Genomic DNA, 26,251 nt, shown 5'->3' with positions numbered 1-26,251 from the left:
AGAAGAGTCTTTTTTTTTTTTTTTAAGATTTATTTATTTCTTTGCCCAAGACACACACACACACACACACACACACACAGAGGGAGCGAACAAGCAGGGGGAGGGAGATGCAGGCTCCGTGCTAAGCAAGGAGCCCGACGCAGGACTCGATCCCAGGACCCCGAGACCATGACCCGAGCCAAAGGCAGACGCCAAACCGAATGAGCCACCCAGGCGTCCCTGAAGAAGAGAGTCTTAAAGGTATCTTTGATTTAGTTATTTCTGCAGACATCAGAACCGCATGAAAATTTGAACAAAAAAGAACTGAACCTAGCTTCCAGGTCTCACTCTTCAGCCTGGGATGATGACAATTCCAAGCATATATTTGGAAGCCCAGTCAAATGTCAAAATGAGTCACTGTGCTATTAGAGCCCACTCTTTAATGTGTACTTATGACAAGAAGTAGTTTTACTTACTCTGGTCAGCATAGTTTTTTGCTTTGAGTTCAAGTTGCCTTGTTTGAGATTCTAAAGATTCCACTCGGGTCTGTAAGTCCTTTTTTTCCTGTTCTTGAGAGTCTTCAAATTCAATGAATTTCTAATAGAAAAGAAAAGCATTATTTTCATTAGAAAAAAGAAACTTTTTTAACATTATCAACTCCTGTGTTTCCTGGTATCAAGAATGACAATTAGGCATTAACTACTCAGAAAGATCTAAGAATCAGCAACTTACGTTGATTTTTTAGTTTCTCTATAAAACCTTCCAAATATAGAAGGAAAAACATGACCAAATAGTTTATGAAGTGTTTCCACTTCATATAATAGGCATTCCAAAGAAAACACATTCATCCTACTCCAAATATATGAATCCTTTAACTAGCATATTTGCATATTCATCTGAGTTGAAGACAGTTTTTTATATAATGCAGAACATGTACAACAAATGAAGAACTAAAGAAGGATGACATGTCAATAAATATCTGTTCAACAATTATTTGGTTAATAAAAAGTCTTTTAGATTACCTGAACTATGGAGTTTAAATTCCTGAGAAAAAGAGCACTTACTAGAAATAACTCCACCAAATTCAATTTACTAAAACTGTTATTGTCAAGAAGATTATTATTAAATCTAATCACTAAGTCTCAGTCCTCATCTTAATTGTTCTATCAGCATCATCTGATATCTGATCACTCACTCCTTAAAATATTTTTTTTTTTTTAATTTCACTTCTAGGACTTTGTTTTCCTTCTACGTTACTGGCTGCTTCTTGGTCTTGTTGGTTCTTCCTCTTCTCCCCAGTTTCTTAACATTCACAAGCTCAGTCCTTGGACAACTTTTTCTCTTCATTGTTTACTCTTTTTTTTTTTTTTTAAAGATTTTATTTATTTATTTGACAGAGAGAGCACAAGTAGGCAGAGCGGCAGACAGAGGGAGAGGGGGAGCAGGCCCTCCACAGAACAGGGAGCCGGATGCGGGGCTCGATCCCAGAATCCTGGGATCATGACCTGAGCCGAAGGCAGACGCTTAACGACCGAGCCACCCAGGCGCCCCTTCATTGTCTATTCTTATTCCCTGATGATCTCATCCAGTTTCATGGCTTTAAATACTAACTACATGCTGGCAACCTCCAAATTTCTAGTCCAGTCTCGGGCCTAGACCTGAATTAAACATTTGTATGTCCAACTGCCTACTGGACAACTCTGCTGATTTGAATGTCTAATAAGCATCTTAACCTTCACATGTCAAAGCTTGCTCCTCCTGATCTTACCTCGCTCATTTAATTACTGTGGCCACTTGCTCAGGCTCAAACCTTGAGTCAGCTTTGATTCTTCTCTTTCTCTAACACCTCATATCCAATCTATTAGCAAATCTACCTTCAGATCCATCCATTTTTCCATTATCTCCACCACCATCCTGGCCTGTGCCAACATTATCTACTGCCTGGATTAATGGAACAACAGCCTCCTAACTAATCTCCTTACTTCTACCCTTGCCCCTACAGTGCATTCTCAATACAGTAGTTAGAGTGACCCTTTAAATAGTCAGATGGGGCACCTGGTTGGCTCAGTCAGTAGAGCAAGCGACTCTTGGTCTCGGGATCATGAGTTCAAGCCCGATGTTGGGTGTAGAGATTACTTAAATAAACACTAAAAAAAAATAAGTCAGATCAATTCACTCCGCTGCTCAAAATCCTCTGATTGCGGGACACCTGGGTGGCTCAGTTGGTTAAGCGTCTGCCTTCAGCTCGGGTCATGATCCTGGAGATCGAATCCCGCATCGGACTCCCTGCTCAGCAGGGAGTCTGCTTCTCCCTCTGACCCTCCTTCCTCTCGTGCTCTCTGTTTCTCATTCTCTCTCTCTCAAATAAATAAATAAAATCTTAAAAAAAAAAAAATCCTCTGATTGCTTACGTTCTCCCAAAGTCCTTACCACAGCCTCCCAGGACCAACCACAATCTACTAGACTCTTAATTATTTGACACCATCCTCTTCTACTCTTCCCCTCCCCGCCTCCACATACTCTGATTCAAGCTACCCTGCCGTTCCTTCAACACTCCAAACCTTTGCAATTGCTTCCTACAGCCTAGAATTCTTTCTCCAGATACCAAATGGATTGCCCCCTCATCACCTCCTTAACATCTTTGTTCAAATGTCACTTTAAAAAAAAAAAGATTTTATTTCAGAGAGAGAGGAGAGCACATGCACAAAAACACACACACACACACACACACACACACACACACAAGCATAAGGAGGGGGAGGGGCAGAGGGAGAAGCTGACTACCTGCTGAGCAGGGAACCTGTTGTGGGGCTCGCACCTGGGATCAAGACCTGAGCCAAAGGCAGACACTTAATGGACTAAGCCACCCAGGCGCCCCTATAAATGCACCTTCTTAATAAGATTTTCTTGTGATGATATTTGAAACTGCAATACTCACTCCCTACTTCCCTCCCTGCTTTTCTTCTCTCCAGCACTTACTCTCACCTAACATACTATAAATTTTAGCAATTTATCTTATTTATTATCTGCCTTACCTCACTAAAATGTAGACTCCATGAAGGCAGGGATTTTTTTTTTAAGATTTATTTATTCATCTCAGAGAGAGAAAGGGAGAGAGCACGAGTGGGAGGGGCAGAGGGAGACAGTGAATCTTAAGCATACTCCCTGCTGAGCATGGAGCCCCACTTAGGGCTCGATCCTGCGACCATAAGACTATGGCCTGAGCCGAAACCAAGAGTCAGGCGCCTAACAGACTGTGCCCCCCAGGCGCCCCAGGGCAAGGACTTTTGTTTTCTTTGCTCCTATAGTCCCAGTGCAATGATGATGGCCCAAATAATTGTTAAATGAATTAATAAACAAATGAAAAAAACTTTTAGAGTAAAAATACTGAAACCCCTATAGAAAAATGTGTAATTCACAAAAAACCTTAGATATCACTAAATACACCTTAGTTTTAATATGAAATTTTTTTGTTCATTACTTAATCTGTCCTGAAACTCTTCAGTCACTACAGTAAACATAGTTTTTTGTCTGCACACATTGCCTTCCTTTGGAACTTCTCCCAGTTTCATGCTAATTCTGTTCAGCCCATACAGTTGGATTGGTGAAGACTCCCATCTCCCTGGTGGTGGGCATATGACTTGATCCAGACAGGTCATTCTTCTCTGGGATATCTTCCAGACAGGTCATTCTTCTCTGGGATATCTGCCAGTTACTAGAAAGAATACTACCTCTCTTCCTTGGGAATCACACACTCTAAGAATTTAGCAGGCTTAAGCTGCAGATAGACATCTTTTCCCAACATATGGAAAGAATATGCCTGAAAAATAAAGCCAATATAAAGGAAAACAAAGATCAAGGAAGAAGAAAATCCTAATTAAAGGTACTATTTGAGTACTAGACTCCGTATTTCTTGCAGCCAGCATTTTGGAGTTGTTTTTTTTTCAGTTACATAAACAAATATATTCCTATTTTATATAAGCTTGAGATGATTTCTATCACAAGAAACTGAAAACGGAGCGCCTGGGTGGCTCAGTTGTTGGGCGTCTGCCTTAGGCTCAGATCATGATCCCGGGGTCCTGTGATCGGGCCCCGCATCGGGCTCCCTGCTCAGCGGGAGGCCTGCTTCTTCCTCTCTCACTTCCCCTGCTTGTGTTCCCTCTCTCGCTGTGTCTCTCTCTGTCAAATAAATAAATAAAATCTTAAAAAAAAAAAAAAAAAAAGAAACTGAAAGCATCCTAATATAGTCATCTACTTTTCCTTAAGAGCCATTTGGTTTCCTTACATTATTAGATAATGTTCTCCTTATCTTTTCAAGATTGAAACCTACAACCTCTGAAACATTGGTTCTTAATCATTCAGGGGTCCACAGACCCATTTGGTAATTTGATATATCCATGAATCATGTTTCCCCAGAAAAAATGCCCTCACCCAACCCGAATTCTGCCTATTTTTCTCAGGGACTCAGAGATCACTTAAGTCCTTCCACAAACTCCACATTTAGCACCCCTATGCCCTATACTTTTCTATGAAAATATTCCATATTTGGGAAGCTTCTGGGAAGCATCAAACAGCCACTGTTTACTTTTCCAGAATACTAATCTAAAGATAACTGTAAGTAGGAGTAAAGGTTATAGTAAATACAAAAAAAGAGGCAAACTGGGGGCGACTGGCTGGCTCAGTAGGTAGAGCATGTGACTCTTGATCTCAGGGTCGGGAGTTCAAAAAACGGGTTGGGGGGGCGCACCTGGGTGGCTTCTCCCTCTCCCTCTGCCCCTCCTCCCCGCTCATGCGCTCTCTCTCTCAAATAAATAAAATCTTTAAAAAAAATTTTCTAAAAACAGGCAAACTTGATAAATCATCCATTCATTCATCCATTCATTCAAAAAATGTCTACTATTTACTATGCACCGGGCACATGAAACGTGACTGTGAATATCACACTATCTCTGCCTTCCAAAGGTGCTCACTGGCTACAAACTGAATGCAAGCAGGAAATACAAAGCTTATGCTGAGGGCTGCCTCAGTGGCACAGTCGGCTGAACGGCCAGCTCTTGGTTTTGGCTCAGGTCGTGATCTCAAGCTCATGAGATCTAGCCCAGCATGGGGCTCCAAGCTCAGTGCAGAGTCTGCTTGGGACTCTCGGCCCCTCCCCGCTGCACTCTCGTACTCTCTTCTCTAAAATAAATAAATCTTAAAAAAAAATAAAAGTTATGTTGAACAGAAAAGCAGCAGCTATATAACAGGATCTTGGTGATGAACTCTGAGTAAATTACTTCAACATTTTGACAGGACAATAAGAAAAGACTAAGAATCAATAAGAAAATGTAATTATTTTTTAGCCTGCTTTAAAAATGCTCCCTTGGCTCTATCTGGGTTAAGTAACAAGAAATTTTAGGCTTCTTTTGTGCAATGGATAAAATGCTGTTTTAAAGAACATATAGCAGGGAGGGGGGTGGGAGGATGGGTTAGCCTGGTGATGGGTATTAAAGAGGGCACGTTCTGCATGGAGCACTGGGTGTTATGCACAAACAATGAATCACGGAACACTACATCTAAAACTAATGATGTAGGGGCGCCTGGGTGGCTCAGTCGTTAAGCGTCTGCCTTCGGCTCAGGTCATGATTCCAGGGTCCTGGGATCGAGCCCCGCATCGGGCTCCCTGCTCGGCAGGAAGCCTGGTTCTCCTTCTCCCTCTCCCACTCCCCCTCTCTCGCTGTCTCTCTCTCTGTCAAATAAATAAATAAAATCTTTAAAAAAAAAAATAAATAAATAAAAATAAAACTAATGATGTAACGTATGGTGATTAACATAACAATAAAAAATTTAAAAAAATAAAGAACATATAGCAGATGTTTACCAACTAATACTTAAAATGATGTACTATTAAACTTCTAACAAAAACTTTACCACTAACAGATTGGTGGTTGCCAGGGGCATGGGGTGGGGATAGGGGAAAATGGTAAAAGTGGCCAAATGACACAAACTTCAGTTATGAGTAAGCTCTGGGGATATAATGTACAGCATGGTGACTACAGATAATACCACTCTACTATACATTTGCACGTTGCTAAAACAATAGATTTTTAAAAGTTCTCACCACAAAAATAAAAATTGTAATTATGTGACATGTTAACTAACCTTATTGTGGTAATCACTTTGCAATTATGTACATATATCAAATCATTACATGGTACACTTTAAACTTACACAATATTATATATCAATTATTTCTCAATAAAGCTGGAAAAAAAACAACCACCATTCTGCCTATTCAGAATTCCTGTTAGAAGAAACATCATCATGAGCACACAGCTTTATGTCTGCTTTGTTTCTTAGCGACCCAGTTTGGCTACAGAAGGGCATGAATAATCCATAAGTTTAGCAGTCACTACACTACTATCTGCTTACTTCATAGGCGAGCATCACATAGACCTACCTAGATGATTCATGCTTCAGAACTATTCACATTTTATAATGACTACTGAGACTTTATATCTCTATCACCTTAAGTAAATAGGGCAAAAGGTTTTTTTCCCCCCCAAATGACGCGACAGTTCTTGGACTGACAGGGCTATTTATCTGCAAATGGAAATCTCTTGTTTCTACAGTTTCCCTTCACAGGAAGGGACTGGCAATAATGAAAACATTCCAAATGCCAGGCCTTTCCTTCAAGCAAACTAAAATAGATAAACGTAGAGACTCCAAAACGAACTGCCATCTCTCATAATGGTGTATTTTTTTTTCCTTTCTTATTCTAAACAGTGGATCTTAAATTAAACTTTTAGAATCATGAACTCCTTGGAGAATCTTATGAAAATAGATCCTTTCCTCAGGAAGATAAATAAATGAAACACAAAACTATGCATTCAAATTCACTGCATCTTCAAGGTCCATAAGAAATCAAGAATGATTTCCTCCCATTTATAAAAATAGTAAATGTTGATTTCTTTTAAAATAATCTTTTAAAATTCTCTCTGTTCCGAAAATCCCAATTTTAAATGTGTAGTACATCTTGGTTTGGAAATGTACAGCTGCCACCCTCATTTAAAATGTTAATGACTATTACACAACAAAAATAAATACTCCTCAGTTCTGATAAGGCATGTTAATAGATCATAAAAGGGCACTGAAAGCTAGTAGGATAAACACATCTGAAGAGCCTTAAGAGTAATCAAGAAAGAGTAACAAATGACTGAAATTTTCTAAATTGTTACCCCCCAAAAAGATCTGTCAAATAACCTAGTTTTGTGTCATTGTTTTGTGAAATATCCTTGATAATATAGATAACCTTGGGAATAGAAGTTGCTATAGGACACAGTAGCTCAGGAAACACAACATTGATAAATACAAAAAACTTCAGAAAATGGCCCAGCTCTATATGGCACGTAACAATGGAAACGTAGGAAACACTGATATAAGAACTTAAGAAAAAGAAAATTGGAATAGAAATAAAGAACGTGGTGGGGCGCCTGGGTGGCTCAGTCGTTAAGCGTCTGCCTTCAGCTCAGGTCATGGTCCCAGGGTCCTGGGATCAAGCCCCGCATGGGGCTCCCTGCTCCGCGGGAAGCCTGCTTCTCCCTCTCCCACTCCCCCCGCTTGTGTTCCCTCTCTCGCTGTGTCTCTCTCTGTCAAATAAATAAATAAAATCTTTAAAAAAAAAAAGAAAGAAAGAAAGGTGGCATGAAATTCAATTAAATGCCAAAAGAGGGCTTGGCAGAAAAAGGTTTAGATTCCTGGTCCTCATAGAAAAGTTGTTTTTTCTCAGTGGGGGTTGGGGACAGAGTATAAGGGAGGTAATGAGAACGGTTTCTTTTTTCTATACCCAACCTTCTCACACTACAGAGAAAATAATTAGGGAATAGCTGGCACCGGTTATTCTTTTTAAAAGCTTTCCACTTCTCTTCCCTGCTCAGAGATCCTTGGTGGGTTAGTAGCACATCTGAGTACTGCTGAACCTCATTACTAGTTTTGTATACTATAAACATGACTGGCTCTGGTTTTAAAGTCTTTTTGGGGCACCTGGGTGGCTCAGTTGGTTAAGGGTCCAATTCCTGATTTATGAGCTCAGGGTCCTGGGCTCCACAATCAGCAGGGAGTATGCTTGAGATTCTCTTCCTCTACCCCTCCCCCATCCTGAATGCTCACACACACTCTCTCTAGCTCTCTAAAATCAATAAATAAATCTTAAAAAAAAGAAAGAAAGAAAGATGTCTACTTTCTACTCCACCAATTTCAACTTAACACACACACTAATTGAAATAACGTAAAAATAGGAACATATCCCATTCTGTCACTTTTTAATCAAAGAAAAAAAGTTAGGCTCCTGGGTGGCTCAATCTTTTAAGTGTCTGCCTTCTGCTCAGGTCATGATCTTGGTGTCCTGGAATCAAGCCCCTCATCAGGCTCCACACTCAGCGGGCAGTCTGCTTCTCCCTCTCCCTTTCCCTAATCCTTCCGCCTGCTCACTCTCTCTCTTTCTCTCAAATAAATAAATAAATAAATCTATCTTTAAAAAAAAAAGAAGGAAAAAAAGTCACAATTAAATACAGCCACACACCTATTTATAATGACTATTCTCCAGATCTCAGCAGGAGTACAGAATAAGCAGTTGGCAGTAAAAAGATATTTATTACAACTACTAAGTAATGTTATTTACTCTTAAATAACATACTAAATATAAAACTAAAACTCTTTATCTAGCCATCCAATCCAGGCAGTTACTTCATGACAGCCATCAAGGAAAAGGAGTAAACAGTTAACAATATAATATGCTAAGTACTATAATGGAAGCAAGCATAAGGAGCAATAGAAACATAGAGAATTAAATGACTAAATCTGCTTTTATTTGTTTATTAAGATTTTATTTATTTGAGAGAGAGACATAAAGCTGGGGGAGGGAGAGGGGGAGAAGCAGACTTCCTGCTGAGCAGGGAGCCCGATGTGGGGCTCGATCCCAGAACCCTGGGATCATGACCTGAGCCAAAGGCAGATGCTTAATCAACTGAGCCGCTCAGGCAAATCTACCTTTAAAAAGAAAAGCCCAGGGACACCTGGGTGGCTGAGTTGGTTAAGCGTCTGCCTTCAGCTCAGGTTATCATCTCAGGGTCCTGGGATCAAGTCCTGCATTGGGCTCTTTGCTCAGCAGGGAGTCCACTTCTCCCTCTCCCACTCCCCCTGCTGGTGTTCCTGCTCTTGCTATCTCTCTCTGTCAAATTAATAAGTAAAATCTAAAAAAAAAAAAAGACAATATTGGGGCACCTGGGTGGCTCAGTCTGTTAAGTGGCTGCCTTCAGCTCAGGTCACGATCCCAGAGTCCTGGGATCAAGCCCCAAATCGGGTTCCCTGCTCAGCGGAGAGCTGCTTTTCCCTCTCCCTCTGCGTGCCGCTCTGCCTACTTGTGCTATCTCTTTGTCAAACAAATAAATAAAATCTTTTTTAAAAAAGCCCAAAGTCAAAATGTTTCCGCAAACACATTTCAGGAGTTCAACTTTATAAAAATTATAAATAAACCTGTTAGATTTTTCTGGACAATGCCAGCATTTGGATATTTTTAAAACAAGTAAATTTCTTATTGACAGCACTATACATTTCCAAGTTGTCCTACATCTAAGTACATGTTTTTAATGTTGTCTGTCTTCTGTGCTGTTCCTGTAAGTTTGCTATTAAAATACAATAAACTAGGAGCTCCTGGGTGGTTCAGTTGGTTGAGTGACCAACTCTTGATTTCAGCCCAGATCTTGATCTCAGGGTGGTGAGTTCAAGTCCCACATTGGGCTCCATGCTGGCCTTGGAGCCTACTTAAAAAAAAATAATAATAATACATTAAACTATTAAAAGAGAGAGAGCAGCCCAGGGGCACCTAGGTGGCTCAGTTGGTAAAGTATGTAACTCTTGATGGGGGACTTCTTGATGCGGCGGTGAGTTCAAGCCCCAGGTTGAGTGTAGAGCTTACATTAATTAAAGAAAAAGAGAAAAAAGGCCTGAATTTCAGCTGACTCTGAAAGAAACAGTTTATCTGAGGAAGTGGGGTAAAGACATTCCAGACAGAGGTAACAGCACATGCAAAGGCAGGCATAAAGACCATGGCATGCGCAGCAAAATACAATTTAGGGTTGAAATTTGAGTAGCTGATGTAAAGAATAAACCATTAGCCAAAGAGTAAGTTGAGAATCTCTCCTCTGATTCACAAATTGACTTTGTGGGCAAGTAAGATTCCATTCATCTATTCATCCATCCATCCATCTATCCATCCATCCATCCTCTCAACACACAGCTTGAGTCTTTATTGTTCTAAGTATCCTAAGATGCCAGGAAGGTTACAAGACAGCCCTGGTTCCTATGTTCCATTGTTTGAAATTTAGCAAAAGAAAACAGGCATTAAACATAGGTGACTAACAAAAGATGAATTTCTGAAGATCTCACATAATTCAATAGTCACCTAATTTGAGGCTGATGCTGATAAGAGATGGCTGGTGTTTCTGTTACTACCCAAGTGACACCAATATGGGATGTAACAGCACAACCTTGGTTTACAATTCAGTCTCAGGCTTCTATATGACATGATTCTTGGAAGACTTTCTACAATAAGGAGTTAACATTTCAAAATCCAAATATGAAATGAGACTTTTAAAAAATCACATAGTTTGGGGTGCCTGGGTGGCTCAGTCAGTTAAGCGTCTGCCTTCGGCTCAGGTCATGATCCCAGGGCTCCTTGCTCAGTGGGGAGCCTGTTTCTCTCTCTCTCTGCCTGCCACTCCCCCTGCTTCTGCTTTCTCTCTCCCTGTCAAATAAATAAATAAAATCTTAAGGAGAAAAAAAAGGAAAGTGAGAGAGAATGGCCGGAGATGAGGCTGGAAAATCAAGGACCAAATCACACAGGGCCTTGCAAGATACTAGATCATATCAGGGATGCTGAACTTCACTCACACTTTGGAAAGCTCAGTCTGAAACCAAATGGGAAATGCAATGGAGGGGGCTGGGGAAGTCTGAGTGTGTAAAGGGAGACCAGAGGTCACCACAGTAGTCCAAATGACAGAGGATTATAAGCAGTGTCAGTGAGAATGGAGAGGAGGATGAATTCAAGAGAATTTGTTGGAGGTAAAATACACAGAATTGGTGACTGAATGAATATAAGGGAGAAGACAGAAGAAGGAAAAATCAGGAAAAAGGATAGATCTCTAGTTTAACCAATGGTGGATGGTGATAATTGCTTATCTGGGATAAACAAAGGGGGTAGGTATCTACAACAGCAAAATTATGGAAATAGCCCAAGTGTTCACTGATTGATGAATGGATAAAGAAGATGTGTTTTATATATATATAATGGAAAATTAGCCATAAAAAAGAATGAATTCTTGCCATTTGCAACAAGATGGATGGAACTAGAGAATATAATGCTAAGTGAAATAAGTCAGAGAAAGACAAAGACCATATGACTTCACTCATATGTGGATTTTAAGAAACAGAATAACGAGCAAAGGGAAAAAGAAAAGAGAGAGGCAAACCAAGAAACAGACTTGTAACTACAGAGAACGAACTGATGGTTACCAGAAGGGAGGTGGTTGGGGGTGATGTAGAGAACAAAGGCAAAAGAAATGTAAATGAAATTAAGTTTTCTGGGGTGCCTGGGTGGCTCAGTTGGTTAAGCCTCTGCCTTTGGCTCAGGTCATGACCCTGGAGCCCCAGGATCGAGCCCCACGTCAGGGTCCTTGCTTGGCGGGGAGTCCATTTCTCCCTCTGCCCCTCACCCCACTAATGCTCTCTCTCTCTCTTTCACATAAATAAAATCTTTTTTTTTAATTTTTTTATTGTTATGTTAATCCCCATACATTACATCATTAGTTTTAGATACAGTGTTCCATGATTCATTGTTTGTGCATAACACCCAGTGCTCCATGCAGAACGTGCCCTCCTCAATACCCATCACCAGGCTAACCCATCCTCCCACCCCCCTCCCCTCTAGAACCCTCAGTTTCACATAAATAAATAAAATCTTAAAAAGAAAAATAAGTTTTCTTATAACCTGTAGCCCTTTGACAAATACTTGAGGCAGACAAACTATGACATTCCTCCAGGAACTCCCAATCTTAACGTTAATGCCTTGCTAGAGGCAAAAACAACCTTAGCTTGATAATAGCTAGGCATCCAGGATCCTGTAAGTCTTCTTTGACATAGGAAAATCCTTTTGGAAACTTCCTTTTGTCTTCACCTCCCCCAACTCCTAAGTATATGATCAACTGCTCTTCACAATCCCAGTGCAGCACTGTTTGCCCACGAGTCCTATCCCCGTACTATAATAAAACCACCTTTCTCCACCGAAAATGTTTCAAGAATTCTTTCTTTGCTGAACCCCACTTCAAATCACATCAGGGGGTTGGGTGAAATAGATGATGGGGATTAAGGAGTACACTTGTGATGAGTACCGGGTGATGCATGGAAGTGCTCAGTCCCTATATTGTACACCTGAAACTAATATAACACTGTATATTAACTAACTGGAATTTAAATAAAAACTTAAAAAAAAAAGGAGGTAGCTATGGGTAATAGAATTTATTTTTAATATCAAGGGGAGCTACCTGTGAGCTATGCAACTGCACACACAGGATATTTATTTCTAAATAAATTATCTCATTATTTGGGGTGTAACTGGCACAACCCAACTGCAGGTTAACAATGCAGATTAAAGTATTTAGAAAATGTATGAAAAGTATTATTTTTTCATACATTCCTTAAGGGCTTTGATATAAAACATTACAGGTAGCATGATCATAAAAAACTGGAGGAATAAAGAAAAGATTTGGAGGCACATATTAAAATAATAGCAAGGGGCGCCTAGGTGGCTTAGTTAAGCGTCTGCCTTTTGCCTAGGTCATGATCCCAGAGTACAGGGATCGAGCCCTGCATCTGACCCCTGCATGCACCAGCTGCCTGCTCAACGGGAAGTTTGCTTCTCCCTCTCCTACTCCCCCTGCTTGTGTTCCTGCTCTTGCTATCTCTCTTTCTGTCAAATCTTTAAAAAAATAAAAAAACAAAAGTTCCCAACCCAACTAAAATTCCTTTTATCACCAAAATTTGCATATAATGCATTATTTTTATGCAAAGGAAATAAGGCTTGAGGCATTATCCAAGCCAGAAACATTTTGAAGGAGGGGGGCAAAAAGTATATGAAAGCTCATAAGAAGCCTATGGGCAATCATAACTGATTAAATGTGCCTTAACTTCTTTTTAGTGGCAAACTTTATCAAGTTGGTCACCCTCCACTACATTTGGCAAATGCTGGGGGGGTTAGGGCAATATCAAAATCAAGGCAGTACTCCCAAAACCAATATTACACTATACGTTAACTAATTAGAATTTAAACAAAAACTTGAGGGGCGCCTGGGTGGCTCAGTCGGTTAAGCATCTGCCTTTGGCTCAGGTCATGTTCCCAGGTCCTGGGATTGAGCCCCTCATGAGACTCCCTGCTTAGCAGGGGGTCTGCTTCTCCCTCTCCCTCTCGGTCCCTCTGCTTGTACTCTCTCTGTCAAATAAATAAGTAAAATCTTTAAACAAAAACTTGAAACAATGACAACAACAACAAAAATCAAGGCAGGAGAGCAGCAGTTTTTCAAATTCCAAGAGCATTCAACCCCTGGAAAATTCTGGTTACTCCCCTTCTGCATAGCAGTTTGTCAAATCTCTCAGGAATGTTGCTGTAGAGTACACATCTCCCCCAACCCTCTGTGTCTTTGTCTTTATGTCTTCTCTCTTGCACATCTTTTTTAAAAAAGTGTTGGGTGGGAAGGGTAAGAGCCCATGCATGGGCTTTTTTAGCATGTATGATAAAAGATAAACCCCTCTTCACTAAATGCCCCTTTCCCCTCTCAATTACTAATCAGCCAACAACATTGACATAACTTCAGACAGTACTCTCCTGGGAGCAACTAGACACTGTTAAAAAAAAAAAGTCAGTAAACAATACAGACTTATGTCAGGATCTAAAAAGAATAAGCTTTGTGACGAAGCAAAATGGTTTCAAGTCCAGATGGCTTATAGGGGCTGTTTTGCCCCACTGTTCTGGAGAAAAACAAATGAATACTTTGAAAAGGCAAGCACCCGAAGTTTCAAAAAAAAAAAAAAAAAAGTCCCTAGAGACTGTTCCTAATTGGGAGTAAAGATGCAAGAGCCAAAAAAAGAAAAGCCCTTTATTAGTAACTTTGACTACAGTAGTTGTCTAAAAAATAATACCACCAAATAAAAGGCTGACAACTTATTAATGCTAAGTATCCCCACATTTACTCTGCAGAGTGGGAGAAGGAAAATATTGCATTACATTAGGTAATTATTATCAAATTCCATTTGATAATAATTAGTTCCATTTAATGTAATTGTTTTTCAATGTAGTATCCTTAAGAAATGAGAAACCATATATTTTTTAAAGTTTTTAATTTATTTATTTAGCTAATCTCTATACCCACGGTGGGGCTCAAACTCACAACCCCAAGATCAAAAGTCGCATGCTCTTCCAACTGAGCCAGCCAGGAACTGCAAGAGGATAGACCATATTAAACAATACCCAAAGGATATGATTTCCCCCTCCAATCCAAAATGTGGAAAATTTTCAAATACAAATGGTCCAGTTTCTTCAAAACTCATTAGCAAGGGGGAAAAAATGGAGAGCTGTTAGAGATTAAGAGAAATTTAAGAAACATTAACCAATGTAAATATGTGAACCATCTTATTTGATCCTGTTTAAGACAACCAACTAGGGGTGCCTGGCTAGCTAAGTCTCAGTAGGTAGAGCATGCAGCTCCTGATCTCGGGAGGGGGGGGGGGGGAGGGTCATGAGTTCAAGCCCCGTATTGGGCATAGAACTTACTGGGGAAAAAAAAAAAAGGTGGGGCATACAAGTGGCCCAGTTGGATGCACTAGTAAAAGTGAGTAACATCCCTAATACATCCCCAGTGCCATCCCAGAGGAGCCAGGTGGCCCTCCTGTCTACCCACACAGAAGACAAGAAATTTGTTTTCTGAATAGACTCAGTAAGAGATTCTATTTTTTTTTAAGATTTAATTAATTCATTTGAGAGAGAGAGCAAGCGTGCGAGCACAAGTGCAGAGGGGAGGGGCAGAGGGAGAAGGAGAAGACACCCCACAGAGCAGGAACCCCAAGTAGGGGCTCAATCCCAGGGCCCGGAGATCATGACCTGAGCTGAAGGCAGATGCTTAACCATCTGAGCCACCCACCCAGGCACCCCTCAATAAGAGAGATTCTACACAAGGGAATACCCCTAACAAATAGGTGCTAAATGAAAAGAAAGGAATTAAGTGAAAATTTATATACCAAGAAGCAACACTGATAGCCCCCTTTCCATTCTGGCCCTCACCCAGATTCTCATAATGACTAGGCTTATCTACCACTCCACTCCCCATGACATTATCTTTCCTTGGCAAAACTCAAATGCCTCTGAGCAAAAAGACCATGGGATACTGAAATCTGGGTTCCCAATTGGCAATAAACTGCTTCCAGGCACACAAAGCTTCTGGCCCTCCTTTTTTTTAGTGCCTCATGCTTAAAACATGAAGGGATAATTACGGGTTATCAGGCACGTGAAGCTCCAACCTGAAAGAGACCAAAACTACCAGGAAGAAAATGGGACTCCGAGGAAACAGACAAAACAGGAACAAATGAAAACTATAATTAATATAGTCAAAGACCAAAGAAAAGTCATTACATCCATGAAATCGGAACAGTATGCTATTTTTAGAAAGAGGTGGGGGTCGGGGAAGAGCAAGAAGGAAGAGCTCCTGGAAATTACAAAAGTATGAACTGAATAGTATAGCACTTATCCTATCTTTCTTGCACAAACTATACCTTAGGGTAATCAAACAGTTGATGAGGGAGAGGTTCTCTTTTATAAGAAAATTAGGTAAAAAATGCTGAAGGAATAACTAAGTTACAATAGCACCATTTCTCAATCCTTAATGAAATAATAGGGAATATCCAGTCACCATTCAGATTTTCCTGGCTGTCTCATAGATGTTCATAGCCAGGATGCAAACAAAGTCCCTATGTTGCTTTTGGATGATACATCTCTTAGGTCTAATTTAAAGTACAGATTCCCATGTTAGCTTCAGCAGCACATATACTAAAATTAGAACATACAGAGAAGATTAGCATGGCCTCAGCACAAGGATGACATACAAATTTGTGAAGCATTCCAAATTTTTATATTTACTGTACTGGAATTAAAATTTCTAAAAATAATTAAGTACAGGTTCCCCAGTCCTTTTCCCCCAATGGTCTGTTACAGCCGCTGATGATCATATAAGGGAATACTATAAAGCCATTGTAAAGAATAATTTAGATCTATCCAGACAGACACAGGTTGTTGCCAGTTATGAGTAAATGAAACTGAACAGGCAATTCACAGAAAAGGCAAGCAGATCATCAATAAATATAAGAAAATATACTCAACCACAGTAGTGATCTGAGAAAAGCAAATTTAAAGGTTGTTTCACAAATATCAGATTAGAAACTAAAGCCAAAAAGTCTGAGAGTGTCAAGTGTGGGCAAGATACAGGGAGGGGCGCCTGGGTGGCTCAGTTGGTTAAGCATCTGACTTCAGTTCAGGTCATGATCTCAGGGTCCTGGGATTGAGCTCATGGGTCATGCTCCTGCTCAGGGAAAAGTTTGCTTCTTCCTCTCCCTCTGCTACTGCCCCCTCTTCCCCCTCCCCGGGAAAATAAATAAATAAATAAATCTTTAAAAAAAAAAAAGTGAGGTTTCTCTAATAGGCAGGATTCTAGAAGTATTTCTATAATGCTTTGATTCTGTTTTGTTTATCACAAAGAGCATATATTGCATCTATTAACAGGAAAAGTAAGTAAATAAAAACAAACAAAACCTGTAGACAAAATAGCCAAACAAGTACAACACATGTGACTTTTACTCACACACACAAAAAGAATTTTACTCATTGCCCAAACTGTCATCCGTAACTGTATAAATGTAATTGAACATGACCATTTATTTCATTCCATGACCATGAGCTACACTATTCTTGCACCTGTATATTTCATATTCCTTTTAGCCCTTGTGATGGACTACCACAGCACACAGAGAACATTCATTTTCTACTGTCTTACCCCAAGAAACAAGAAAGAACCGAAACTCATTGGCCTATGACAGAGACTATCAAGCAGGAATTGATTACCATACTGATAAAACCCGAAACGGTGTAGCACTCTAAAGTTTACCAGACCAGCCAAGTAATTCTTTACTGACTGTCACAGTTTTGTGCTTCTGTAGGTATGTGATCAATATTTTACATTTCTGACTTAATTAATTTACACATCTTAAAACCTGACACTGTGACTTATTTCAACACTTGACTATTATAAAAATATGTTTATATTACTAAGAAAATTCAGAAAATGTTATCCTGAAAAGAAGTATATAGTATTGAAGAAAATCTAAAAATTATCTACAAAGAAAAAAACAGTGAGGGGCACCTGGGTGGCTCAGTAAATTAAACATCTGACTTAGGTCAGGTTATGATATCAGAGTCCTGGGACTGAACCCCACTGTTGGACTGCCCGCTCAGTGGGGAGTCTGATTCTCCCTCCCCTTCTCTCTCTGCCCCTCCCTCCATTCATGCTCTCTCTCTCTAGCTCTCTCTCAAATGAATAAATAAAATCTTAAAAAAAAAAAAAAACAACAGTGGATAATTTTTCTTTTCAGTTGTTTTCTGTGTCTTGTTTTTTAATGGTATTGGGAATTTTCAAACATGCATAATGGAGGAGAGAACAGTATAATAAACCCCTATATACCATCACCTAATTTCAACAATTATCAGCACATGGCACATCCTATTTTGTCTGTATTCTTCCTCTTTTCCCCCAACAAACCTCAGCATCGTAAGATTTCACTACAAATACTTTAGTATGAATTAAAGATACATTTTATGGCTTTGATTGAAGATCATCAATGGCTTCCTACTAGAACACAAGTGTAGACTTCTAAACTCTACCTTAGCCCATAAGGCCCAGTGAGTGAGCAGCTCCTCCATGATTCTCCTACCTCATCCCCTCCCTTTCCCCTACATTGGCTGACTCCTTATTTTAAATTGTTTCCTACCTCAGAGCCTCATTTCCTTTGTCTAGGACACTCTCCTTTGATGGTCTCTTCCTCATCCTTCATATCATAACTGAAATGTTATGTCCCCTGTGGCCTTCCCTAACCATCCTACCAAGGAGGGGATATGGTCATTATTTTAGCTTTTCACATATAGTTTTAATTTTAGGTGTACACATATGCCTTTTTTAAGAATTAATTTTATACTATTCAAACTTTAGTTATAAAATTAGACTTGTGTCTTGTTATTTCCAGATGTTACACACACACACACACACCCCTAAAAATATATCTGAACAGCACTGGCTTATCTAAATAGTTACAGAAAAAGCACTTGAAAAAATTCAGCATCTCTTCATAATGAAAACACTCTACAAACAAGGAATAGAAAGGAACTCCCTCAAAAAGCATCTACAAAACCCCACAACTACCTCATATTTCATGGGTAAAGACTGAATGCTTTCCCCATAAGATCAGAAACAAGACAAAAATTTTACTCTTGCCAGTTCTGTTCCATATTGTACCAAGAGGTTCTAATTAGGGTATTTAGGCAGGAAAATTAAATAAAAGGCATCCAGATTGTAGAAACAGAAGTAAAACTACCTCTATTTGCAGATGACATGATAATGTATATTTAAAAATCTATTAGAATAAATAAGTTCAGCAGGATACAAGATCAATATACAAAAAATTAAGTGTCTTTCTAGGGGCACCTGGGTGGCTCAGGCGTTAAGCGCCTGCCTTCGGCTCAGGTCATGGTCCCAGGCTCCTGGGATCGAGCCCCGCATCGGGCTCCCTGCTCGGCGGGAAGCCTGCTTCTCCCTCTCCCACTCCCCCTGCTTGTGTTCCCTCTCTCGCTGTGTCTCTCTCTGTCAAATAAATAAATAAAATCTTAAAAAAAAAAAAAAGTGTATTTCTAAACATTTGCAATGATCAGAAAATTAAGGGCTCCTGCTTTGCTCAGTCAGTAGAGCATGCTACTCTTGATCTTGGGGTCATGAGTTCAAGCCCCACATTGGGGGCAGAGTTTACCTTAAGAGTAATAATTAGGGGTAAAAAGAATAATTAGGGGTACCTGGGTGGCTCAGTCGGTTAAGCATCCAACTCCTGATTTTGGCTCAGGCCATCATCTTGGGGCCCTGGGATTGAGCCCCATGTCAGGTTCCATGCTCCGAGGGGAGTCTGCTTCTCTCCTTCCTCTCCTCTGCCCCTCTCCTGGCTTGCACACTTGTGTACACATGAACTCTCTCTCTCTCAAATAAATAAATAAAATAAATCTTTTTTTTTTTTAAAGAATAACTCGGGGTGCCTGCTTGACTCAGTTGCTTAACTGTCTGCCTTGGGCTCAGGTGATGATCCTGGGGTCCTGGGATCAAGTCCCACGTCAGGCTCCCTGCTCAGTGTGGACTACGCTTCTGCCTCTCCCTCTGCCCCTCCCCCCTGTTCATGGTCTCTCTCTCTCTCACATAAATAAAATCTTTTAAAAAAATAAAAAATTTAAAAATAAAAAAATAATTTTTTTTTGCAGTAAAGGAAACAAATCCATTTACAAAAGCATCAAAAAGTACTAAATGCCTAAAAGTAAATTTAACAAAAGAAATGCAAAACTTTTACTGGCAACAACAAAACATTGTTGAAAGAAACTAAAAAACTAAATAAATGGAAAGCATCATGTTCATGGAACAGGAGACCTAATATTGGTAAAATGGCAATACTCTCCAAACTGATCTACAAATTAAACAAAATCCCCATGGAAACCCAAGAGAGCTTCTTTGCAGAAATTGACAAACTGATCCTAAAAATCATATGGAAATTCTAGGGACCCAGAATGACCAAAATAATCTTAAAAAAAGAGGAACAATAACAATAAAAAATTTAAAAACAAAAAGAAGAAGAAGAACAAAGTTGGAGGACATATTCCTCAAAATCAAAACTTATTACAAAACAACAGTAATCACAACAGGGTAGTACTGGCTTAAGGACAGATATATAGATCAAAAGAATACAACTGAGAGTCCAGAAAGAAACCCTCAGATTTATAGTCAATTAAATTTCAACAAGGGTATCAAGATAATTCACTGGGAAAAGAATGGTCTCATCAGCAAATGCTACTGGGACAACTGGATATCCACATGCAAAGGAATTAATTTGGACTCCATATGTTAAAAACAACTCAAAATGGGTCAAACACCTAAATCTAAGACCTAAAACTGTAACACTCTGAGAAGAAATCGTAGGTGTAAAATTCTTGTAACATCGATCTAGGCAATGGTTTCTTCTATATACACAAAGAGCACAGGCAATAAAAGAAACAAATAGATAAAACTGGACTTCAACAAAATTAAAAACTTTTGTGTTTCAAAGGACATTATCAAGAAAGTAAAAAAGGGGGGGGGCGCCTGGGTGGCTCAGTCGTTAAGCCTCTGCCTTCGGTTCGGGTCATGGTCACGGGGTCCTGGGATCAAGCCCCGCATCAGGCTTCCTGCTCGGCGGGAAGCCTGCTTCTCCCTCTCCCACTCCCCCTGCTTGTGTTCCCTCTCTCGCTGTGTCTCTCTCTGTCAAATAAATAAATAAAATCTTAAAAAAAAGAAAAGAAAAGAAAAGAAAAAAAAGAAAGTATAAAGGTGGGGATACTTGGCTGATTCAGTTGGTAGAGCATGTGTCTCTTGATTTTGGGGTCATGAGTTCAAGCCCCACATTGGGTGTAGAAACTACTTAAATTAAAAAAAAAAAAGAAAAAGAACATCAAAAAAAAAAAAGAAAGTAAAAAGACAACACACAGAATGGGAGAACATATTAGCAAGTCATATATCTGATAAGAGATTTGTATATACATATACAAGGGCAATACTCAAGGGGAAAAGAACTAAATGCCTAGAAGTAAATTTAACAAAAGAAATGCAAAACTTTTAGGGGCGCCTGGGTGGCTCATTCGTTAAGCGTCTGCCTTCGGCTCAGGTCATGATCCCAGGGTCCTGGGATCGAGCCCCGTATCCGGCTCCCTGCTTGGCAGGAAGCCTGCTTCTCCCTCTCCCACTCCCCCTGCTTGTGTTCCTCCTCTCGCTGTATCTCTCTCTGTCAAATAAATAAAATCTTTAAGGAAAAAAAAAAAAAAGAAATGCAAAACTTTTACTGTGACAACAACAAAACATTGTTATACTAAATAAATGGAAAGCATCATGTTCATGGATCAGGAGACCTACAAGGGAGTATACAAGGGGAGCCACCCAGGAGGCCCTACGCTATGTATATTTTACCACAATAAAAATTTTAAGGAATGGGGCGCCTGGGTGGCTCAGTGGTTAAGCATCTGCCTTCAGCTCAGGTCATGATTCCTGGGTCCTGGGATGGAGCCCCACACTGGGCTCCCTGCTCGGCAGGAAGCCTGCTTCTCCCTCTCCCACTCCCTCTGCTTGTGTTCCCTCTCTCGCTGTGTCTCTCTCTGTCAAATAAATAAATAAAATCTTTAAATTTTTTTTTAAGGAAAAAAAATATGTTGACAACTAAATAAAGTGAAATTTTCACAGGAATAAAAAATCGAGTTACCTAAATTAAAATAAATGCAGTCTGTTAGGGGAATGAAAATGTTCAAGGTCAACAATATTATCAGTTGACAGTATCTCTAAGAAATGAAGTAGTCTTCATAACCATATTTTTAAGAAAATCTGAAGAACCAAAACATTTTTATCACATGTTTTAATTCAAAATGTTTCTAGAATTTCATACACACCTACCTCCTTAAAATAGAGCATAACAAATAAAATGTAACCTCATGTTGGGAAGAAGCATCATTGTGAATCACCGTGAAGCACAATTATAAGCCATACTGTATTACAGTATGTGATGCCTTCAAGAAATTTGAAAATACTGTCCCTTACTTTCTGACACCTGATTATCTATTAAACCTCAATTCTTGCCACTCCCCTATGTGGCAGAAGTACTAGTACGTTATCAAAGAACATACGGAAAATTAATATTTACTACTTAAATATAGGAAAAATAAATGTCATGTTTTTGTAGTCTTCTGAATAGTCACACACTATCAAACCCTTCATACTTTGGATTTGTGACATATAACCCAGTTAAATGCCACCCTGTCTCTATGAACTTATTCCTATATAGCATCTTGTATATACAATACTTGTTTAAAATACTTACATAAAGGGGCGCCTGAGTGGCTCAGCCATTAAGCGTCAGCCTTCGACTCAGGTCATGATCCCAGGGTCCTGGGATCGAGCCCCACGTCCAGCTCCCTGCTCAGCAGGAAGCCTGCTTCTCCCTCTCACATACTCCCTGCTTGTGTTCCCTCTCTCACTATCTCTTTCTCTCTGTCAAATAAATAAATAAAATCTTTAAAAAAAATAAAATACTTACATAAAGCTGCCCTAGTTATTTACATTAGCCTCCCCCCACTAGACTATGAGCTCCTCAAGAGCAATACCCTGGACTATTCATTCTTGTACCTCTGGTCCAGGCACAGAGTGCTTAATTAACATCTGTTTTATAAATAAATAAATGAGATGGATAGATAGGTAGGTATCAGAAATACAGGTAACATTTAGTACTTATTAGCCAAATGCCTGGGGCTTTGAAAAGCTCATTTTTCTTGTATAATCCTCACAACAACCTTACTAAGGTTGTTACTATTATTATCCCTATTTATAATTAAGAAATTGAGGTTTCGGGGCGCCTGGGTGGCTCACTCAGTTGGGCATCTGCCTTCGGCTCAGGTCATGATCCCAGGGTCCTGGGATCAAGCCCCCGCATTGGGCTCCCTGCTCTGCGGGAAACCTCCTTCTCCTTCTCCTTCTCCCCCTATTTGTGCTCGCGCTCTCTCTCTGTCAAATAAACAAAACCTTCAAAAAGAAAAAAAAGAAATTGAGGTTTGGCATTAAGAAACCTGTCCATGATTTCAAAGCTAGGAAGTAATAGAGCCAGGACTTGAACTAAGGCAATCTGACCCTATTGCCCTTGCCCTTTGCCACTGCACTGCCCTTAGCCACTTTTTATAATTTTCAGTATCTGCTTCAGAGATACCTGCCATTTGTTATATATAAGTACTTATCTCTAATAGATACTCTCTTTTTTTTTTTTTTTAAAGATTTTATTTATTTATTTGAGAGAGAGAGAGAGAGCACATGAGAGGGGGGAGGGTCAGAGGGAGAAGCAGACTCCCCGCTGAGCAGGGAGCCCGATGCGGGACTCGACCCCGGGACTCCAGGACCATGACCTGAGCCGAAGGCAGTCGCTCAACCAACCGAGCCACCCAGGCACCCTCTAATAGATACTCTCTTAATTTGTTGTTTATAACCTGTTGAGGGCTAAGAAACTATTTTACTTAAAATACGGATACTTGGGGCATCTAGGTGGCTGAGTCGGTTAAGTGTCTTCAGCTCAGGTCCCTGGGATGGAGCCCTGCACTGGGCTGCCTGCTGCTCAGCGGGGAGTCTGCTCCTCCCTCTCCCAATCCCCCTGCTTGTGCTTTCCCTGTCAAATAAATGAACAGAATCTTAAAAATAAAACAAAAACACACTTTCAAGTAAAAAATAAAAAATAAAAATAAATAAAATAAAATAAAATAAAGGATACTGGGGCACCTAAGTGGCTCAGTCATTTAAGCATCTGCCTTCAGCTCAGGTCATGATCCCAGCATCCTGGGATCGAGCCCCGCATCAGTGCTTCTCCCTCTCCCTCTGCCTGCCGCTCCCCGTTCGTGCTCTCTCTGTGTGTCAAATAAATAAAATCTTTCATAAATAAATAAATACATACATACATAAATAAGGATACTGGGTGGCTCAGTCGGTTAGTTGGTTAGCCATCAGACTTTTTTCTTTTTTAAGATTTTATTTATGTATTTGACAGAGAGACAGTGAGAGAGGGAACACAAGCAGGGGGAGTGGGAGAGAGAGAAGCAGGCTTCCCGCAGAGCAGGGAGCCGATGCAGGGCTCCATCCCAGGACCCGGGGATCATGACCCGAACTGAAGGCAGACGCTCAATGCTCGATCTCTTAACCAATGGAGCCACCCAGGCGCCCCAGCATCCGACTCTTGGTTTCAGCTCAGGTCATGATCTCAGGGTCCTGAGATCTAGCCTCGCATCAGGCTCCATGCTGGGCACAGAGTCTGCTTGGGATGCTCTCTCTCCCTCTCCCCCTGCGCCTCACAGGCACACATTCTCTTAAATTAGAATAGAATAGAATAGAATAGAACAGAACAGAATAGAATAGCATAAGGATACTATGAATAAGTGCTTTGCCTTTAAATGTTTATTCAGTAGGCCAAGATCATGAACTTTATTACACAAAATTTGAGACATTCATTTTACCTCTTCAGAAATCTTTGCTCGCTTCCTGACCCTCAGCTAGCTTAGAGGTAGTTAACACTGAGTAAATTACTGGATGAATTCCTATCCCAGCACAAAAATATTCTTTAAAGAGTTAAAACTAACAGAGCCACAAATAAGTGGGTAATCTCTGTTAAATGTTTCCCAAATCACATCAAACAAGTTCAAGTAGACTATTTTCATAGTAGAACCATAGACAAACAATAGCCTTTTTAAAAAGTTACCCTTCTGGTTTTACAAAAGCCTGTTATATTTGATTCCACACTTCTGTGCAACCTGTTTAACTTTTCAAAAGGTATTTGTTTTTGAATAGGTAGCAGTAACAAAAAATGAGGCTAGGGCAACAGGTAACTGAAAGAAAATTCAAACTAAGGATCTGATAATAGAAATTAGAAATTTTATTATATCATAATAAACTAGTGGAGGCTTTTAACCAATATATGTTTTAATGCCCAAGAAATAAAATATTCCCTGTTCTTCAGAATGAAACGTTCTTCAAAAATAAATGTTGTTAGGGCACCTGGGTGGCTCAGTCGGTTAAGCGACTGCTTTGGTCGCTCATCCTCTCTCTCTCAAATAAATAAATAAATAAAATCTTAGGGGAAAAAATGTCTATCAAAAGATCATAAGCAAATAGTTAAAATTAAGTTTGGGCACTTAACCCTCATTTGTGTGGAAATTTTATTCAAAACGTATTTTTCAAGCAGCAACTCAAACAAATCTAAAATTAATTAAAATACAAAAAGGAAGCCACATTAAGTTTAAAATTATTAGAGTATCATGACTTTTAAAAATCACCTAGACTCCCTCCAAAAACAAACAAAACAAAAAAGATATAAACAAAATAAAAAATAATAAATTTTGAAAAATGAAAAAGGATCACCTAGCCCAACCTTTTTTTTTAAATTTTTTTATTGTTATGTTAATCCCCATACATTACATCATTAGTTTTAGATATAGTGTTCCATGATTCATTGTTTGTGCATAACACCCAGTGCTCCACGCAGAACGTGCCCTCCTCAATACCCATCACCAGGCTAACCCATCCTCCCACCCCCCTCCCCTCTAGAACCCTCAGTTTGTTTTTCAGAGTCCATCGTCTCTCATGGTTCTTCTCCCCCTCCGATTTCCCCCCCTTCATTCTTCCCCTCCTGCTACATTCTTCTTCTTTTTTTCTTTCTTAACATATATTGCATTATTTGTTTCTGAGGTACAGATCTGAGATTCAACAGTCTTGCACAATTCACAGCGCTTACCAGAACACATACCCTCCCCAGTGTCCATCACCCAGTCACCCCATCCCTCCCACCCCACCCCCCACTCCAGCAACCTTCAGTTTGTTTCCTGAGATTAAGAATTCCTCATATCAGTGAGGTCATATGATACATGTCTTTCTCTGTTTGACTTATTTCGCTCAGCATAATACCCTCCAGTTCCATCCATGTCATTGCAAATGGCAAGATCTCATTCCTTTTGATTAGCCCAACCTTTGCAAATACAGAAGTAATGCCTATGATCTTTTTTTTTTTTTAAAGATTTTATTTATTTATTTGACAGAGAGAGACACAGCAAGAGAGGGAACACAAGCAGGGGGAGTGGGAGAGGGAGAAGCAGGCTTCCCGCTGAGCAGGAAGCCTGATGTGGGGCTCGATCCCAGGACCCTGGGATCATGACCTGAGCCGAAGGCAGATGCTTAACGACTGAGCCACCCAGGCGCCCCAGTAATGCCTATGATCTTTTTTTTTTTTTTTAAAGATTTTATTTATTTATTTGAGAGAGAATGAGAGACAGAGAGCATGAGAGGGAGGAGGG

General features: G+C 39.9%; 1 protein-coding gene and 1 non-coding gene across 5 annotated transcripts in view; one reads left to right on the top strand and one right to left on the bottom strand.

Annotated features, from left to right (window-relative positions):
* Positions 1-26,251, bottom strand: part of SPAG9 (sperm associated antigen 9) — a 135,761-nt gene that overhangs the window by 98,575 nt on the left and 10,935 nt on the right. For all 4 annotated transcript variants that reach the window (XM_078065241.1, XM_078065245.1, XM_078065244.1 and 1 more), the window contains exon 2: positions 456-576. In XM_078065241.1, the coding sequence (XP_077921367.1) occupies positions 456-576 (121 nt within the window). The remainder of the gene's footprint in view (positions 1-455; positions 577-26,251) is intronic.
* On the top strand, positions 16,085-16,190 carry LOC118545973 (U6 spliceosomal RNA). Its single transcript, XR_004922323.1, has one exon. It is a non-coding gene; the product is annotated as a U6 spliceosomal RNA (small nuclear RNA).

Source organism: Halichoerus grypus, chromosome 2 (assembly GCF_964656455.1).
Source record: "Halichoerus grypus chromosome 2, mHalGry1.hap1.1, whole genome shotgun sequence".
In the NCBI taxonomy this organism is placed as follows: Eukaryota; Metazoa; Chordata; class Mammalia; order Carnivora; family Phocidae; genus Halichoerus; species Halichoerus grypus.
This window is presented reverse-complemented; position numbering and strand designations above follow the sequence as displayed.